Here is a 14,173-nt window from a genome sequence, read left to right as displayed (position 1 = left end):
TGCTGTAGAAATGGGTTGATGGAAACCTTACAAAGTTCAACAAGTGCAAATGCAAAGACCTGTACCTGGGACAAACTAAATCCATGTATCCTAGTGAGTGGGTGACAGACAGGTTTGTAGACAAGGCTTTGGTCCTCGTGGACAGGGTAGACAAAAATAACCAATGTGTCCTTGTGTATGGTCAGGTGACAGGAGAGCACAGACAAAGATCCCCCTTTCAGTTAAAACCTAATTCCATACAAAGCTCATTCCGGAGCTGGAGTTATATCAGAATAGTCCTGTCATCTGACTCCCTGGTTTGGATGGTTGGAAAGTAAGCCATCCACCTGTTCCTACCTGAGGATGTTATGCTGGAAGCTCACCAGGACTTCTAAGTTGATGTTAATATTCAAACAAAAAATGGTCAAGTGTTTCACTCCTTAACAGAATTAACTTTTGAGTACTTTCATTCACAATAAAAAGAACTTTATCCTCTGAGGTAGTCTCATTGATTTTGACAGCTCACATATCTTTCTGCTTCTTTTGGCCTTGGAGATTCAGGTTTTAAGGATGTCATAATGTTCTTCATAAATAAGTGAGGAACCATGGCTAGAACAAACTTATGCTTTAGTGTAAAACTGCTTTTTATTTTGAGACAGAAACTTGGACTACAGTATCAGGCATCCAAATATCGTTATTTGATTATTAGACTACTTTTTTTACAATGCTATATGCTTGATTATCAGATTAAATATTCCCAGGACAGTTTTCTTGCACCAGGACCAACTGCCATTACATACTAGCCCCAGTCTGAGATAATCCCTGGACTATGCCCAGGATTTGTTGAGGACATTGACATTGTTTGCAAGTCCTGGCCAAGTCAGTGCTGAAAACAGTTGTTTCTGGACTCTTTCCAGTGCTGAGGAGTTGTCCAACCACCAGCACTGGCAGGAGCTATTCCCCACACTAACTTCTACTCTAGATAGGTGCAAACAGCTTTTGGCAGAACTACTGCATTTGAAAAAATTAATGATTGCCACTGGGTCAAAGACTCACCTGGGAAGATTTTTCCTTCAGATTACAAGAACAGGGCCAATTTCTCAAGGAGAAGGAGCTGAACATATGTACAAACAGCATTTGCACATACTTCTCCCAATATGCAGCAATAGCCAGAATAGAAATGCTCACAGTTGCAAGCAAAAAGAGTGACGACATTGTGCTAGGCCACACTAATTTATACAGCTTTTTGATGATATCATTACTGTTGGGCAAAAATGCCAGGGAGAAGCATAGTTTGACTGTAATCCACCATAGCATAACCATGAACTAGGAAACATTAATGGCTCGCTGTAGGGAATTGAATAGGAAAGTATAATAAAGACAGTATCTCTTAGGAGATCGCATTACAGTCTGGTAGATACAAAAGAAACTCCTTATTTCCAGTTTTCTTTTGATAAAGAATAATACGTTAGCTTATTCAGGGAAGGAGCTCAGGAAAAGCTGGCAGGTCATTTAGAACTACATTCTCTATGCAGAACAGTGAGACATTGTAACACTTAGGGAAACAAGCAGACATATTAGGAGACCAGCTTCCCAAATCAAAAGGGCGCAAGGAGGAAAGGAACAGATAACAGTGGGTGTCCAAAGAAGGAATTAAATGTGGAAACTCAAATCTATGCAGTTCTCACAAGAATCCAACTTAAGGGTGATAAGACCTGGCCAGTCCATTCTGTATCATCTTCAAAAGGTTGTGGAGACCAAGGAGGTCTTTGTTGACTAGAGAAAGGCAAGTATTGCTCCCATCTTTAGAAAAAGTTCTTAAGATTATCCCAGGGCCTGGCAGCTTGGAACATCATGATGGGAGTCTTATTGGAGCACATTTCTGAGCACGATAAGGAGGTTACTGGGAGTAATCAGTATGGTTTTTAAAAGAGTAAATACCCATGACAATTGGGGTACCAGAAGGTTCTGTCCTTAAGTCTATCCTGTTTGACATCTTTGTTGGTGAGATCATGTTTGTAGATAACACCAGATTGGGTGACCAATTCATTTGCTCAAAACAGAGGCCACACAGACTGAAGAAAAGGTGAAAAACCAAACAAAACCTGAATTCATCCATTAATGACTTTTAATTTAAGTTGCCCAGAAAAGGAAAATTAGTGTGTGTGGTCTTTTTTTTTTTTTTTTTTTAAGGTAATATTATCTTTTTCAAAATAAGTGTTGTGAAAAAATTTCCTGTGCTTTTCTTAAAACTCTATGAGTTACACTAGTCACTGTTAGTCTGTTACAAAAGAGTTTCATACAGCATTGGGCAACTTGTTGAATTATCCATCTGCGATCTAATCTTTTTTCAATGAAAGGCTGGTGACATTTCTGAAACTTTTATCAGCCTAGTGTTTGTTTTTTGTTTGTTTGTTTGTTTTTCTCAGCAAATGCTAATGCTAAACCAAGATATTATTGTAATTGATCATCCAGACCATGTAGAGTGAATTTCTCTCTCTTATTTATGATAAGCTACTCATGAATTGGCTACTAATAGCTACACCAACACTGTGGAACACCACCTGCAAGAGTCCAGAAGACCACCTGTGGACCAAGAGTACTGGTTCTGGAAGAGATTGTCCTGGGGGAGCCGGAGAGGTCATGGTCCACGCCTCAGTGCTCCTGAGTCTCAACTGCTCATGTTGACAAAGCACAGAATAGCACATTGCACAATACCAAAACCATTTCTGGTTTATTATAAACACCAAGATAAGCAGTTTGTCAGTTCAGAAACAGTTGATCTGATGGTTCCCAGGAGAAGGTGGGGCATGTTGAAGGGATACATAAAAGAGATCAGATGTCCTTAAAGGAAACTGGTTATCAATGGAGTCAGAGTCATGGTCTTGTCCACATAGATAAACCAGGGCACTGTGAGGGCCATGTGTCCTCCTGAGAGGTACACAGAACCTGAGGACAGCCATGGAGCCATCAGGCCATGATCTCTATGGCCAGAACTATCCCAGAGCAGCCAGTAAGCGAGCACAGACAGCCATATCCCATGGAGAGGGAAGAATAGTGCACACAGAGCCCTAGTGAATTCATCCAGACTGGAGATTTGAAACACATTAGTCAAGACTAATGTAGCTACTCTTTGAATAGTCTGAAAGTACTAATCAGATGAGACTGTTAGACAACCCTCAGTTTATTCACAAACATGCCACCGCTACAGGATGCAAATCCTTTTAACAAAATTAATTATCTTTCCAGAAAAGCTCACAAGTTTAAAAGTTTTTAAAATTATCTCCGAATTCTTAATTGGTCATTTATGCATTTCCTTCACCTGAAATTACTTGTCTTACTTCTCTTAGGTTCTGTCCTTCAGACCTTCCTCTTCCTCAACCCTTTCCAGTGCTTGTTCCTCCTCTCCTGTTCCTAGGTGAAAGCCACCTATTGAGAGCATGCTCAGGCCCAAACCCTCCCCAGAGTCTCTCACAGGGCTGGTTCTCAACCAGCAGAAAACAGTACTGATATGCTTGTCCTGAGCATATCTTGGGAAGAAAGAAATTGAACAGCATTGAGCTATTTTAGCTCCCACTGTCAGAATAAACCCAGAAACAGACAGGATGAGAAGCAAGTCCAGAGAGGATGGAAAATGGAACATGCCAATCCTCTTCCCAACGTGCTGAAAAGATGACAAGGACTGAGTCAACACTAGGAATGTTGCTTGAGAGATCAGAATATTTAGCTGAAACACATACACTCTTCTCTCAGTATTCATCACTTTATCTTTACATAGTTTTCTTTCAGTCATAAAATCAAGATTTTAAGAAAATATTAACATACCCTTTTGAGAAGTATCCTTGGCTGATGTTGAGCAAGACGGAGCAGTGTGGATTGAAAAACAAAGACATTTAGAATTTGAAATATCTGTGAAGTAATTCCATATTGGTGGACCTCAACACATACACAAGAAAATAATAATAAAGTGAGAGATTTTGATTCAAGGAAAGCAGGGTTAGAAATAATTTTTCCTCTAACAAGACTAACTGCTAAGGACCCTCCCCCACTCCTAAGAAGCTCAGGGAATTCTCTTTTCTGTTCTTGTGCCTATATTAGGGGTGAAAGATAAAGAGTAATTCAAATCATTCTGTCTGTGAATACTTGAAAACAAGAAATAAAGTCTTGCTGAAGAACAGCAAGCTACTTCTATGTATATCACATATCATGTAAAACAAACTAGGAAGTGGCTAATACTCAGTGTGACCTAAAGCCACAGCTGAAGTTGCTGACAACTAAAGCAAACATTATGATTTAGCTTTTCATATTTTTATGACTGCAAAACCTTTTAGAAACTCAACATTCCATATAGCCATTTGGATCTTGATAAAATTAAATGGTCATGCTGTAAGAACTTCAAGCATTGACTAGTTGTATAAAATTGAAATCAGTGTAACGTAACTGCAATTATTCATTTCCAAAACATATTATTTATGAAAATGCCTTTATTTGTAAGAGGGGTACTTCTATGAATATGTTCATGACTACTGTGTGTTTATATATTACTTTATAATGATTCTGCATACTGTGACTGTTTAGTTTAGACAGTATAGCAGGAAGGAAGAGTTAGTTGTGTGATCAGTTCATGTGAAATCATTAGCATCTGCAAATTAGGAAATTTAAGGAAGTTGAAAAGCTGTAGGGGAAATGATAATCTGAGTAACTTTCTGGTTTGCAGAATTTGCTATTAAGTAGTGGTGTCCTGTAAAAAAAAAACCTGACAGATCTAAACACTTGCAAGCTTAAGTGCCTTTGCTGCTCTGATCCAAAATCAAACAAAATAGAGGAGGAGGGTTTTTCCAGGAGGAGGTATGTGTCTTTGTGTCATCTATTGCTTTTTTCTTTTGCCACAATATAAAAAATGTGAGAATATAAACATTTGCTAAGGATTAAGCTAGATCCACTTATACTAGAACATCTATGAAATCTGGATTAGCTTCCTGCTTTAGAAAGTCCAGGCAAAATACTTGTACTTCCTCCAGGATTCAAAGTTTATGAAATACCTATGATGTCTGTTGCTCTATTTGACTTTCATTATCTGACATTTATTTTGCAATAACTGAAAATATATATATACTTTTCTGCATCCTTGGGGATATTCGGATTTCTATTTCTTGTAAAAAAAGTTAATCATAAGATCATGCATAGATGGAAGGCATCTATGGAAGCTGGTGAATCACAATCCCTGTCCAGAACTGTCAGCTACAGAAGGTTGCACAGGGCTGTGTCCTGTCAAGTTTGGAGTATCTCCAAGACTGAAGATGCCACAACCTCTCTTAGTAGTTGTGACAGTGTGTATCTACCTTTGAAGAAAAAAATGTTTTCTTATCTTTTAATGGAATGTCCTTTCTTTCAGTTTGTGCCTATTGTCTTTTGTCTGGTCACCAGGCACCACTGAGAAAAGTCTGGCTCCATCTTCCTTATTCCCCCAAGTTACCTTATGCAAATGAATAAGGTTCCCTTGAGACTTCCTCTCTCCAAGCTGAGCAGTTCCAATTCTCTCCACCTCTCCTTTTTATGAAAGCTGTTCTACTTCTTTAACTGTTTTTGTGATTGTTTGCTTGACTCACTTTAGTGTATCTGTGTCTCTCTTGTACTGGAAAGCCCACAGCTGTACACAGGACTCCAGGGGTGGCCTCACTAGTGCTGAGTGGAGGGGAATGATCACCTTTCTCAGTGTGCTGGCAATACTTCGCCTAATGCATCTCAGTTTACAATTAACCTTCTTTGTGGCAAGGGAACATAGCTGACTCATGTTCAGCTTCATTTCTACCAGGACTCCAAGGACTCTCTTTGCATGGCTGCTTTCCAGTTGTGCTTGGGATTATTCCTCCCCATGAGGAACAAGAACAGCAGGTGCACGTTTCCCTTTGACTTCATGAGATCTTTATCAGTCCATCCAGGTCCCTCTGAAGCAAAACAGTATGGTGCTACAGCAACAATTTCTCCCAGTTTTATGTCATGTACAAAAATGAAAAAAACTATCTAGAGGTTGAATTGATTCTTGGAAGGCAACATTTAGACATCAATATGAGCTAAATACTTAATTGCCTGTTAGACATTGCCGGATTTTTCCTATGCTTATTTATATGCCTCCTGGTACACTTAATGGTGATCTCCATTTGCCTGTGAAATATAAGCTTTGGTTTGACTGCAGTGTTAAAACATCACTTTATGTTCACATCACCCTATGAGTAAAATTCACATTTTCATTTACTGAAGGGGGTCATGGGCAGCAGTAACTTTCCCACAGCCACTCAAGAAAAGAAAACCACTGGCAAAGCTAGGAGTTAGAATCAAGAAAGCTTGGTTACAGGTGGCTTTTACTGGTAATATCCTACACTCACAGCTTGAGAGAAAAGAACATGCCAAAAAAAGAGGATAAGAAAATAAAGTGTTTAAGTCAGTATTTAATTGATGCCTCTGTAAAAACTACTGTAGATATGCTATAATTTCTGAATGTGACCATATTTTTCTTCTGGAACACCGATACAGAAGTCACTCCAGAGCTTACTGTTTGCCCATGCCTTGCTACAAAAGATCAAACATACATTCACTGTCACACAGTAAAACTGTCTGTCTTCAAGGGATATGATCACTGTTGCTGGGTAGTACACGTCATACGTCTGGTAACATTAGATAATAAGCTTAGCAGTAATTTAGATGTTTTCCTTGATAATTTAGATGTTTTCCTTGATAAAATTTTCCTAGTGAAAAATTAAATATAAACTCTATGTGCATGCCACTAAATAAAAGAAAGTTAGGACTCTTCATGACTCCAAGGTCAAGTAGCACCAGCTACTTTATGTCCACTTAGATTGGGTGGATAGATTAACTTAAGAGCAGATCTGCCTTGGAGAGAGCTAAACTAAAAAGTGAGAGTGTAGGCATCGTGTTCTTGAGTTCCCTCTGTATCTCTCCTCCATGTAGCAGCATAACTACATGCTGAGAGGCCAAGACACTTGCAAAGATGGCCAGGAAAAGAAAAAAAAAGAAAAGAAAAAGGAAAAACATGAGGAAACACTACTTACACAAGCGTATTTTTGTTTCTGTTTGTGTGATCCTTCAGATAACACTCCTAATTGTTTTGGCATAACTACACCTTCCTTCTGACACCTTCAAAAGTGAGATCTGTTCAGAGCAGAGAGTTTAACCATCCGCAAATGATCAGTCTGGGAAAGGGTAGTGGTCCTAGAGGTACAAGGCTCCTTGAGATGTGATGCTGGCTTGACTTCCAGGCAGAAGGAATGAAAGAATAAAGCAAAGGGATTAGGTCTTTCTGCAGCTCCTCTATCCCTTGCTCTGAATGCAGCCCAGAGAAAATTCAGGAGACCTAGCTATTTGTTGGTGCATTCAGTTAGGGCAATGGAAAAAAAAAAAGTACACAACAGTGATTTCTTGTGTAATTTCTTTAAAAGTCAGTCAACTGTGAAACATAAATGCATTGGGAAGCAAAATCCTTCAGTGCTCTGGTCAATGAAAAAGATCATTTCTTCTGAAGAAGAACACTTGCAGTTCCTGCTATTCCTACTGCAAGCCCAATGACATGCCCAGAGCCTGGACACAACAATGCCAGCAATCTCTACTCTAAGCAGTAGATGACTCATTTGGCAGTGCTCCAGGTTAGCATTTCCACTAGAAAATACAGAGAATTAGTAATATGGACCTATGGAAAGCCTGGCAATCATGAGAGCAAACAGAAGGAGATGACAAGAATGAAGCAAAGACAATAAAGGAAAGGTGAGCAGACATTTTAGAGAGAATAGGAAAACAAACACCCAAAAGTCAGGGTAGAATGAAGAAAAGAGCAAGAAAAGACTAAGTGACTGAACTAAGGACGTAAAATGCAGAAAAATATGGTTACAGGAAAAGAGTAGAGAATAACAGGAGGTCTTGATACTGCTGTGTACATTCCTGTGGAGATTACTGAGAACATGGGAAAGTGAAATAACTGTTGAGACCAATATCTCATAGAACATTTCAGTACCAGTCCTCTGTATGCTTGTACTTAAGATTCTTCAGTATCACTTCCCAGCAGCTGTGGCCACATCCTCACTGTTGCAGAACAACTTAGAAAGAAAAGTCTGATGCTGAAGAGATAAGCAGGAAAGTGTCACGCTACCATGAAGACTCTGCTGATGCACCAGAGGAGTGTCCTATCCTGACTCTACTTCTGGAGATTCTAACAGATTGGCCATGTTGAGCCATTTCCATGAAGGGTGAGAAGCCCTTCAAACACATTCAAAACTCCAGCTTGCTTGGATCAGACTGGATTTTTGCTTAAACCACAAATGGAACCAATCTTAATCTGTTCTTCCAAAATGCCCAAAACAGTTAATGGAGAAAAACAGGCAATTAACAGACTATTAGCAGGTGTCCTCTCTCTTCCCCTTCTCCCCCCCCCCTCTCCCCCCACTTTCCTGTATTTACCAAATAGTCCTACAATTAGCCCTAGAAAAAGGATATCTCATGTCCTTTGAGGAATTCTTTGAAAAGGATCATTAAGGTAATACTGTTTCTTTGGGGAAAATTAGTCTGAATACCACACAAAGACTGAATAAGGTTCTGGAAGATGTTTACAGCTTATGGAACGAAATTCATAGGTTCAGAGGACCAGAAAGGCTGTGTACTGTTTATTATTAAATTGTTCCTTAAGACATAGAGTCATAGTGTCAAAAATAGCCTTAAGGGGAGAATAAGCAAAAGGATAATAAGCAGCTGGATTCAACACAGGAACATTGCATGAAATTATTACAAAAATTAGAATATAATTACATTGATAAACAAGTCTGATTGAAAAATAAAGGCGTTCTCAAATCAGGAGTCACCTTTCTCTGTCATTTATGAGAAATTTGTAAGTATATCCATTAAAGATAGAAACAAAAGTTGGGAAAATCACTTAAAACATATGACTTACAAAAAGCTTGATGTAATGGTCATATCTCAAAAGTGTGAGTCTTTAACTCAGGCAAATATCTGTCTGCTAATTTTGGATTAGGTATCAGTGAAGCAGATTTAGCACTTTCCCAACTTCTTAAGTGTAACTTTTAGTCAAAGTTCAATTGTGGATCAATTTATTTGTTAGTTCAAAATTGTTACAGACATGGTCCTGTAAGGAAGCGTCAAATTTTGATTATGAAGAATACATACTCATGCTTTATGTCCACAGTAAAGTTCAACAAGTTCTGGATCCAAAAGAAATAAGGAAGAAAGAAAGCACAGGAAAAAATGCATCATGTTTAATAGTGGGATGCAGGAAACTACACCTAAGAAATGGGATTGTTTAGTACACTCAGTTCTCCATCAAAAGGGGTGAAAAGCGAGGAACCACATTAAAAAAATAAATAAATGAATTTAATTCAGGTTAGTCAGAAACTGATAGAAATATAAAGTTTATGATGGATGCTTCTATTTGGCATGCTCAGGAGAATAGAAAAGCAGCTGTATCTAAGGTTATCCATAGTCAAATGGAATGTGGTAAGGCTCATCAGAATTCCAGTATCTAGGGCACTTTTCTGAATGGAAAACTTTCCTAAGCTGGTATGTGGTCAGAAAAGGAAAGAAGAAAAGGTGATAGTAAATAATGCTGGAAGTGACAGTCATAGAATCTTAGAATCATTAAGGTTGTAAAAGATTTTGAAGATCATCCATTCCATCTGTTCACCTAACAACAATATTTCTACATTAAACCATGTCCCTTAGTACAACATCTAAACATTTCTTGAACACTTTGAGGGATGGTAACAATCACTTTGCCTCTAAAAAAAGAATGAGAAGTAACTTAGGGAAATGCTTTTAAGCCATGGTTGTCCAACCTTTAGGTTTACCTTTGTTCACATATACAATATATAATATAGTTGATGTATATGTGTAACAAAACTTCATATATATATATAAAATTAAAACAAAAAGGAGAGCAACAAAAAAAATACAACTAGTGTGATAATTGAGCTTGATTTTGTGAAACACAAATCAAATACATATCACAAAACTCATTAGGAATCTATCTAAAATTATTTTATATTTTTGTGAGCTTTTTGAGAAGTTGGATATTTCATCCTCAGTGAATGAGTGATGTTATGAAGTAACACAAGTCCAAGTTTAATAAGAAATAAGAAAATTTACATAGGCAGTTAGTAACAAAAAAAACAACCATATATCTCCACAGACATACATATGTGTAGGTGGGTTGAAATATTGTTGACAATCATTGCATCTTACTCACCAAGCAACACAAACATGTGTACAGTGTAATGCACGAGACATCAATTCAGCTTAATGTGTGTGGAGGGCACAAGAGGTGTAACTAGCACTGCACTGCACGTCTCTCCACAGCATTCCATTGTTGCCTACACATTTGGCACTTGAGCTAAGCTCAATGAATTCATGAAAAATGTTATTAAAAATCACACAATAGTAATAAAGCTTATAATTTTGTGGGACCACACTACTAGCTGCCCAGAGCTGCGTGTGGCCCATGGGCTGTGGGATGGACAAGTCTGCTTCAAACACTGTTAATGTTTTGCTATATGAACATTTGAAGTTAGCCTCAAATTCTTTTTAAGCAAAACCGTACACTTGCCAGTGCTAAGAAAAGTAGGTCAGTATTTAATTCCTGCTAAGACCTGGCAGATATTGAGATTTTTTTCCTCCTGCTTTGCGTGAACAAGTCAGAGCTCATGGTGTTTTCCATGCACAGCTAAGATACTAACAGGAAGAGAAACAAGCTTTAAACTTGGTGCTGATGCTTGGTTTAACAGCGCACTCCTGGAGAAGTGAGTCACCCACAGCCTGACAGAGCAGAAAACCAAACTGCCCACTTCTGAAAAGATGCCTTCACCAAAGAATTGAAAGCCAAACTAGATGGTCATTCTGCAGCAGAAAATGGAGCACCACATAACATGGCAGTGCCACAGGCTGTTAAGGGAGGTAGTAGAGTCACCGTGCCTGTAGGTGCTCAAGAACCATGTGGATGTGGCACTGAGGGACACGATCACTGGGCATGGTGGGGGAGGATTGGGGTTGGACTTGATGATCTGAGAAGTCTTTCCAACCTTAATCCTTCATTCTATACTATCCTGGAGATGTTCAGGAAATGTATGGATGTAGCACTGAGGGGTGTGGTTAGTAAGAATTGTGGGAATGGGGCAATGGATCGAGATGATCTTAGAGGTCTTTTTCAGTCTTAAGAATTCTGTGACTCTTTGATTCTCTTGTAAAATTGGCAGGGCTGTTCACAGGATCAGAAAGCAAGAACACTTAGCTTTTTGATGGTTAGGACAAATATCAGAAAGGATATAAAGAACGGTAATCCTAAGTCATGGTCCCTGCACTGTCAGTGAATGGATGTATAGTAACGAGAGTTAGTGGCCTCTCCATCTCAAAATGCTGTCTTGCAGTAGATAATAGTATAATAGTGAACTTACTCAGATCTTTTAAAGAATAGGTGTTTACCAGAAATCCGGAAGCACAGCTCAGCTTTTCTGAAGAATATGTTCCAGGGGTGAATTAAACAGCTTTTTTTGCTCTTGTCATGAGAAAATGAAGATTTGGAGCAGAAAAAATGCACTTTGATGTAATTTTCTTTTGTTTAAATTTTTTATTTTCTTTTTGCCCCTGAAGGCTTCATTGTATCTTTACAGAGAAGAAAAGATGTTTCGCGCTCTTGGACTCACATGCATGATTTGTTGGTGCATGATGCTATTTTGTCCTTTGCATGCTGACCTTCAGTGTATGGGGTGTAAGTATATTTTTATATAGTCCGAGGAACTCCTCATGATGAGGAATAATAATTCCTCCTAATAAACATAATAATTCTTCCTAATAATGAGGAATTCCATATTGGTGCCATATTCCATATGGCAGCACCATATTCTAATTTGAACTTATCCTGTAATCATTTCAGCAGGGACACAAGAATTGCCTATCTCAAACTTGACATTGAACCAGAGAAGAATGGAGCTGTCCTGGCAAAGCAGCAAGAACTTCTCCAGTTACAAGTGTACCATGGCTGCAAACTTCAAACTCAGAGAAATGAAGGTAAACATTCTGTTCATTGAGATAATTTACTGCACATTTTCTGTTTACCTCTTACAGATTTCATTTACCTTGAAAAAAAATTGCATCAGTTGGCTTTAAAATCTGTGACTGTTTGCAGTCTACATCTTGATCTATGAAAAGCTATTGCTGATGCTAGGGTGTATTTGATGTGAAAGAAGCTTCCCAAAAGAAGCACAGAAGTGAGGTTCAGTCACCCAAGAGAAAGGGAGGTGATAACCTGAACTGCAGCTGTGCTGAAGCATGAATGGGAATGTAGCTGCTCTTTGTCTCAGGTGTTGGAGAATTTAGAGGGACACAGATCCTTCAGCTGAAAAGTGAATATTCCAAATGATGTAATGGATTTTCAATGTCTCAAGTTCTTCACCTATTTCTCGGTGAACAAGCCTCTAGGACACATTTTGTTATAAGCTTATGCTATCCTAACAGAAAAGTTGAGGAGATTGTTGCAGAGAGGAGGAGACAGAGAGACAGCTTATTTAGAACAGCAAAGCAGAAGCTTAATTGGAAACATGTACTACAATAATACACCATGCTGTCACTGAAGATTTTAAATTTAATGCCTTAGATATCTTTCTTAACCCCGTGGAGATCAGATGAAGATTTTTGTTTAACCAGGATCCTCTGATTTAATTTCATTTTGGTTCTCCTGTTGATTCAGCGTCTTCTCTTACATCTTTGGGTTAATATTAGCCTTCCTTAATTGTCATATGATGGTGTAGAAATCTCTTTGTGTAGTTGTGCTTTCAGTTACTCAGTTTCATTCTAGATTATCCTCAATTTGTAAAGAAGAGCATAAAACAGCCACAGGCATTTGAGGCATTGGAACAGGCTGCCCAGGGAGGTGGTGCAGTCACCGTCCCTGGAGGTGTTGAAGAACCGTGTGTATGTGGCACTGAGGGATGTGGTCAGTGAGCATGGTGGGGATGGGTTGGGGTTGAGCTTGATGATGTGAGGAGTCGTTCCAAACTTGATCATTCTATGATTCTACATAAACACACTAAATTTTGGCCATTGGAGTTATTGCTGAGTGGTCCTTTCAGATCCAGCACTATCTAAAATGGCAGAGGAAAATCAGAGAAGCAAAATATGTACATGTTATTTTTTAGGTGAAGAACAAATCATGCAGGTTTGAAGTAGAAGATAGCGTGCCTCTGTACAGAGGAGCAGCCTTCACCATTACAGTACCAAAGACAAACATCTCAAAAATTTGTCCATTTTTCCCTGAAGGTAATGCTTGTGGTTTTCTCCTTTTACAATCTTTTGAAGGTAAATAATACCATAGGAAACAGTTCCTTAAACAGTAGTTAAATATTATTTTTCTATTTGAAATATTTGTCTTTTTAAGTCTGTTGAAGCCATTTGTTCTCTAACTGACCATTCTGCAGTTCTGCAATAGAGGTGTTACAAAAAATGTATCAATAACTGTGTTATTCCTTTTCTTGCTAGGGCTCCAAAATGCTGTTAACTTACAGTGGTTTCAGGGTGATTCAAGTAATTGTTCTGGCAAAGACACTAGTGCTTCTGCAGCCGCATGTAGCTGGGTTATTTCAGACTTGGAAAAAAATGATAAGATTAAGTAGTTCATCTTTTCTTAGGGATTCCACAAAGGAAACTTTTTCACAGTGTCCTAAAAAATACAACCCAGGGCACTGCCTTTCAAATACTCCTCCCCATCTGGATCTCAGGTCCAGGCATGCAGGTTTTCCAAGGGGACTCCCATGTTTCTCAGGTGCCTTCACCTGAGGGAAGGGAAGGGAGGGGAGAAGAGGAGAGGGAAAGAGAGGAGAGGAGAGGAGAGGAGAGGAGAGGAGAGGAGAGGAGAGGAGAGGAGAGGAGAGGAGAGGAGAGGAGAGGAGAGGAGAGGAGAGGAGAGGAGAGGAGAGGAGAGGAGAGGAGAGGAGAGGAGAGGAGAGGAGAGGAGAGGAGAGGAGAGGAGAGGAGAGGAGAGGAGAGGAGAGGAGAGGAGAGGAGAGGAGAGGAGAGGAGAGGAGAGGAGAGGAGAAGATACTTTGGAAAGGACCCACAAAAATCAAATTCCACTCCCTGACTACTTTACGTCTAACTCTCAGCCTCTCTTCATAGGACATGCAGTTAG

General features: G+C 39.0%; 1 protein-coding gene across 6 annotated transcripts in view; it reads left to right on the top strand.

Annotated features, from left to right (window-relative positions):
• Positions 1-14,173, top strand: part of LOC128071776 (granulocyte-macrophage colony-stimulating factor receptor subunit alpha-like) — a 39,913-nt gene that overhangs the window by 16,218 nt on the left and 9,522 nt on the right. For all 6 annotated transcript variants that reach the window (XM_052664817.1, XM_052664819.1, XM_052664818.1 and 3 more), the window contains 3 exons: positions 11,641-11,758; positions 11,924-12,057; positions 13,185-13,305. In XM_052664817.1, the coding sequence (XP_052520777.1) occupies positions 11,641-11,758; positions 11,924-12,057; positions 13,185-13,305 (373 nt within the window). The remainder of the gene's footprint in view (positions 1-11,640; positions 11,759-11,923; positions 12,058-13,184; positions 13,306-14,173) is intronic.

The sequence above is a fragment of the Tympanuchus pallidicinctus genome, unplaced genomic scaffold, assembly GCF_026119805.1.
Source record: "Tympanuchus pallidicinctus isolate F22 unplaced genomic scaffold, pur_lepc_1.0 scaffold6, whole genome shotgun sequence".
Taxonomy (NCBI): Eukaryota; Metazoa; Chordata; class Aves; order Galliformes; family Phasianidae; genus Tympanuchus; species Tympanuchus pallidicinctus.
This window is presented reverse-complemented; position numbering and strand designations above follow the sequence as displayed.